Genomic DNA, 5,708 nt, shown 5'->3' with positions numbered 1-5,708 from the left:
AAAAAAAAAAAAAGACATAGACAGTACAATAAGACATACAGAGAAAACAAAAAGTTAAAAAGGGAAATTAAGTTAAAGTGTAGTTTTCATTAGTTTTCTTTTTGCTTGTTGGCTGGTTTATGCAATCAGTGTTAAGTTGTCATTAGTTTAAAATAATGGGTTATAAGAGTATTTGCAAACCTCATGGTAACCTCAAAGCAAAAAACATACGATGAGGCTGGGCATGGTGGTTCATGCCCATAATTCCAGCACTTTGGGAGGCCGAGGTGGGAGGAGCACTTGAGCCTAGGAGTTCAAGAAAAGTTCAGCCTGGGAAACATGACAAAACCCCATCACTACAAGAAATACAAAAAGTTATCTGGGTGTGGTGGCACATGCCTGTAGTCCAAGCTACTTTGGAGGCTGAGGTGGGGAGATCTCTTGAGCCTGGGAAGTCAAGGGTACAGTGAGTCAAGATCGTGCCACCGCACTCCAGCCTGGGCAACAGAGCAAGACCCTGTCTGGAAAAAAAAAAGATACAATGGAGACACACAAAAAAAAACAAGAAATTAAATCATGCCACTAGAAAAAAATTACCTTCACTAAAAGGAAGACAGGAAGGAAGGAAAGAAGGAAGGAAGAGAAGACCAAAAAACAACCAGAGAACAAATAACAAAATGGCAGGAAAAAGTCTCAACTTACCAATAAAAAAAATTAAATGTAAATGGACTAAACTCTCCAATCAAAAGATAGAGTGCCTGAATGGATAAGAAAAGCAAGAAACAATGATCTGTTGTGTACAAGAAGCACACTTCACCTGTAAAGATATGCTGAAAATAAAGGGATGGAAAAAGATATTCCATGCCAATGGAAACCAAAAAAGAGTAGGAGTAGCTGTACTTATATCAAACAAAATAGATTTCAAGACAAAAAGCTGTAAGAAGAGACAAAGGAGACCATTAAATAATGATTAAGTGGTCAATTCAGCAAAAGGATACAACAATTGTAAATCTCCATGCACCCAACACTGGTGCACCCACATATATAAAGCAAATATTATTAGAGCTAAAGAGAGAGATAGGCCACAATACAGTAATAGCTGGAGACTTCAACACCTCACTTTCAGCACTGGACAGATCATTCAGCCAGAATATCAACAAAGAAATATGAGATTTAATCTGTACCATAGACCAAATGGATCTAATAGATATGAACATTTCACAGATATATTAAATGTATATTCTGCAGGTGTTCTGTAAATACCTATTAATATTTCTCCTCAGCACATGAATCACTCTTAAGGATTGACCATATGTTGTCACAAAATAAGTCTGAAAATATTCAAAAGAATTGAAAACTTACTCAATTTCAAGCATCTTCTCTGACTACAATGGAATAAAGTCAGAAATCAGTAATGGGGAATTTGGGAAACTATACATGAAAATTAAATAATATGTTCTTAAATGATCAGTGGTCAATGGTAAATGAATGGTCAATGAAGAAATTAAGAAGGAAATTGAAAAAAAATCTTGAAACAAATGGTAATGGAAACACAGCATACCAAAACCTATGGGATAGAGCAAAAGCAGTACTAAGAGAGAAATTTATAGCTAAAAGTGCCTACATCAAAAAAGAAGAAAAACTTCAAATAAATAACATAATGATGTATCTTAAAGAACTAGGGAAGGAAGAGCAAACCATGCCCAGAATTAGTAGAAGAAAATAATAATAAAGATCAGAGCAGAAGCAAAATGATTTAAAATGAAGAAAACAATACAAAAGATTAAATGAAAGAAAAAGTTGCTTTTCTGAAAAGACATATAAAACTGGCAAACCTTTAAGCCAGACTAACTAAGAAAGAGACAAGATCCAAATGAATAAAACCAGAGATTTAAAAAGAGACATTACAACTGATACCGCAGAAATTCAAAGGGATCATTAGCGGCTACCATGAGCAACTGCATGCCAACAAACTGGAAAATCTAGAGGAAATGTATAAATTCTTAGACACATACACCTATCAAGTTTGAACCATGAAGGAATTCAAAACCTGAACAGATAAATAACAAGTAATGAGACTGAAGCCATAATAGAATTCTCCCAGTAAAGAAAAGCTCAAGACCCAATGGCTTCACTGCTGAATTCTACCAAATATTTAAAGAATTAATACCAATCCTACTCAAACTATTCCCAAAAATAGAGGAGGAAGGAATACTTCAAAACTCATTGTACAAGGTCAGTATTACCCTGATACCAAAGCTAGACAAAGACACATCAAAAAAAGAAAACCACAGGCCAGTATCTCTGATAAATACCGATGCAAAAACCCTCAACAAAATACTAGGAAACAGAATTCAACAATACATTAAAAAGATCAGCCGGGTGCAGTGGCTCATGCCTGTAATCCTAGCACTTTGGGAGGCCGAGGCAGGGGATCACGAGGTCAGGAGTTCGAGGCCAGCCTGGCCAGCATGGTGAAACCCCGTCTCTACTAAAAATACAAAAAAAATGGCCAGGCATGGTGGCACACGCCTATAGTCATAGTTACTCAAGAGGCTGAGGCAGAAGAATTACCTGAACCCGGCAGGCAGAGGTTGCAGTGGGCCAAGATTGTGCCACCGCACTCCAGCCTGGGTGACAGAAAGAGACTCTGTCTCAAAAATAAAAATAAAAAATCATTCATGGATGGCCATGGGGTCTCATGCCTACAATCCTAGTACTTTGGGAGGCCGAGGCGGGAAGACTGCTTGAGCCCAGGAGATTGAGACCAGCCTAGGCAATATAGCAAGACTTTGTCTCTACAAAAACAAGTTTAAAAATTAGCCAGGCATGGTTGTTCATCCCTGTAGTCCCAGCTACTTGGGAGGCTGAGTTGGGAGGATCATTTGAGCCTGGGGGTGTCAAGGTGGCAGTGAGCCATGATCATGTCACTGCACTCCAGTCTGGGTAACAGAGACTGTCTCAAAAAGATCATTCATCATGACCAAATGGGATTGATCCCAGGGATTCAAGGATGGTTCAACATACACAAATCAATCAGTGTGATACATCATGTGAACAGAATGAAGAACAAAAATTGTACGATCATTTCCATTAAGTAACTCTCAAAATGTAAGCATATAAAAGCAAACATTACTGTAAGACAAGAATAGATATTTCAAAGAAGAGGATATGCAGATAGAAAATTAGCACATGAAGAGCTGTACATCATTTCGAAAGGCCAATGCATATTAAACCCTCAATGAAATATTACCATATACCTATCAGAATGGCTAAGCGGTGGGCAGATCATGAGGTCAGGAGATTGAAACCATCCTCGCTAGTGAAATCCCGTCTCTACTTAAAAAATACAAAAAAATTAGCCAGGCATGGTGGCTTATGCCTATAGCCCCAGCTACTCGGGAGGCTGAGGCAGGAGAATCGCTTGAACCCAGAAGACAGAGGTTGCAATGAGCCGAGATCGCACCACTGCACTCCAGCCTGGGTGACAGAGCGAGACTCCATCTCAAAAAAAAAAGCAAACATACCAAATGTTGGTAAGAATGCAGAGAAACTGAATCACTCATACACTGCTGATGGGAATGTAAAATGGCACAGCCACTCTGGAAATAGTTGACAGTTTCTTATTAAACTATACATGCAATTACTATACCACCCAGCAGTTAATTGCACTCGGGCATTTATCACAGAAAAATGTGAACATTATGTTCACACAAAAACCTGTACTCTGGTTCTCATAGCTGCTTTACTTGTAATAGCCAAAAACAACAATCTAGATGTTCTTCAGTGGGTGACAAGCCATGATAAATCCATACCATGAAATAGTACTCAGCAATAAAAAGGAAGAAATTTCTGATATACACAAAAACTTGTATGAATCTCCAGGGAATTATGCTATGTGGGAAAATGCAATCTCAAAAGGTTAAATGGTATATCCGTCCATTTATCAATCCAATGGTGTATCAGTCCATTCTTACAATGACAAAATTATAAAAAGGGAGAACATACTAGTAGTTGTATGGGATAAAGATGAGGCCAGGGAGGGAATGACATGAAGGAGTAGATATGGTTATAAAAAGTCAGTAAGAGAGTTCCTGGAAGTCATGGGACAGTTCTGTTATTATGACTAGATACAGTTAGGTTTATTTATGAGTGAACGCAGATGTCATAAAATTCCAGACAACTGGATACTCTCTTATTCTCTCTCTCTCTCTCTCTGTCTGACACACACACACACACAAAGACACACACACACACACACACACACACTCACACACATACAAATGAATACATGAAAAGCCGAGGACATCTGAATAGATTTGGTGATTGTATCAACGTCAAAACCTTAGTTGTGATATTTTACTATATTTTTGTAAAACAGTACTATTGGGGGAAACTGGGTAAAGGTACACAAGATCTCTCTGTATTCTTTCAATCCAGATTAAAGAGTGCTACTTATAACACATATCGTTTCAAACTCACCAAAATTGGGAGTGAGGCAGGCAGATGCTGAAGCATCATCTTGGTCACAGCTATTTTTCATTACAGTTGAGTAACTCATTGTCCCAGAATTCATTTGTGGGCCAGATTCTGTTTTGAACAACATTTCAATATGTAAAACATTTTCTAGTGCTGAAAGACAAGAAATCTCAACCATGTTTTTTATATCAGGAGAAACTATCCTTCGGGAATAAAAGAAAAACAAAGACATTCTCAGACGAAGAAAAACTTTAAAAAGTGGTCACTGGCTGACTTACCCTTAAAGGACAACTAAAGGAAGATCTTCAAACTGAAAGGATATGATTAAGGAAGGAATCTTGCAGCATCAGGAAGGAAGAACAAACAACACAAAGAGCAGAAATATGGGCATGGAGAAACTAGGTCACTCACACGTTGCTGGTGGGGGTAGAAAATGGTATAGACACTCTGGAAAACAACTTGGCAGTATTTTATAAAACTAAACACACCATTACCATAGGACCCAGCAACTGCACTCTTGGGCAGTATCTCAGAGAAATGAAAACTTGTGTTCACACAAAACCTATATGGTGTATGAGTGTTCATAGTAGCTTTACTTCTAATAGCCAAAACCAGGAAACAACCTAGATGTCTTTCAATACCTGAAAAGATAAACAAACCACGGTACATCTACACCATGGAATAGTACTCAGCAACAAAAAAGAAGGAATCATTTGGGGGCTTGCCTGTGGTAGAGGATACATGAACCTAATTAGACATATGATAAAAACTGAACTAAAACACATACATACACATGCACACAAATAAATACAAGTAAAACTGGGGACATCTCAATAATATCTGCAGAAGGTATCACGTCAACATCCTGTTTGTGATCATTTCTTATAGTTTTGCAAGATGTTACTTTTGGGGAAAAGTGGTAATGGAAACACAGATTTCTCTGTATTATTTATTATAACTGCATGTGTAGCTAAATTTTTCTGAAAATAAAAACTTTAATTAGAAAAAGCTACCAATATCTTGCACTACGGATGCTAATCAATCTAGATTAAATAGTGCTACATATAGCAAGTATCATTTCAAACTCACTGAAATTGCAAGGGACGCTGTGATATAATGAGGAAACATTCTGGCGACTGTTGTTTTCTAATAAAGGTCGGTAATTTGTTTTCACAGACCTCTTTACTGAGCTGGTTCGTGCTTTTCCCAATGTTTCTATAAATAAAATATTTCTTTTTTTTTTTTTTTTT

The 5,708-nt window shown here is 37.5% G+C and overlaps 1 protein-coding gene across 1 annotated transcript in view; it reads right to left on the bottom strand.

Moving 5' to 3' along the window:
- The window catches only part of BEND2 (BEN domain containing 2), a 56,579-nt gene that overhangs the window by 16,325 nt on the left and 34,546 nt on the right, over positions 1-5,708 (bottom strand). Inside the window, 1 exon segment of the mRNA XM_011940221.1 lies at positions 4,462-4,569. Coding sequence (XP_011795611.1) covers positions 4,462-4,569 — 108 coding nt within the window.

The sequence above is a fragment of the Colobus angolensis genome, unplaced genomic scaffold (assembly GCF_000951035.1).
Source record: "Colobus angolensis palliatus isolate OR3802 unplaced genomic scaffold, Cang.pa_1.0 Scaffold188, whole genome shotgun sequence".
NCBI lineage: Eukaryota > Metazoa > Chordata > Mammalia > Primates > Cercopithecidae > Colobus > Colobus angolensis.
Note: the sequence above shows the minus strand (reverse complement) of the source record. Positions and strands in the feature narration are given on the sequence as shown.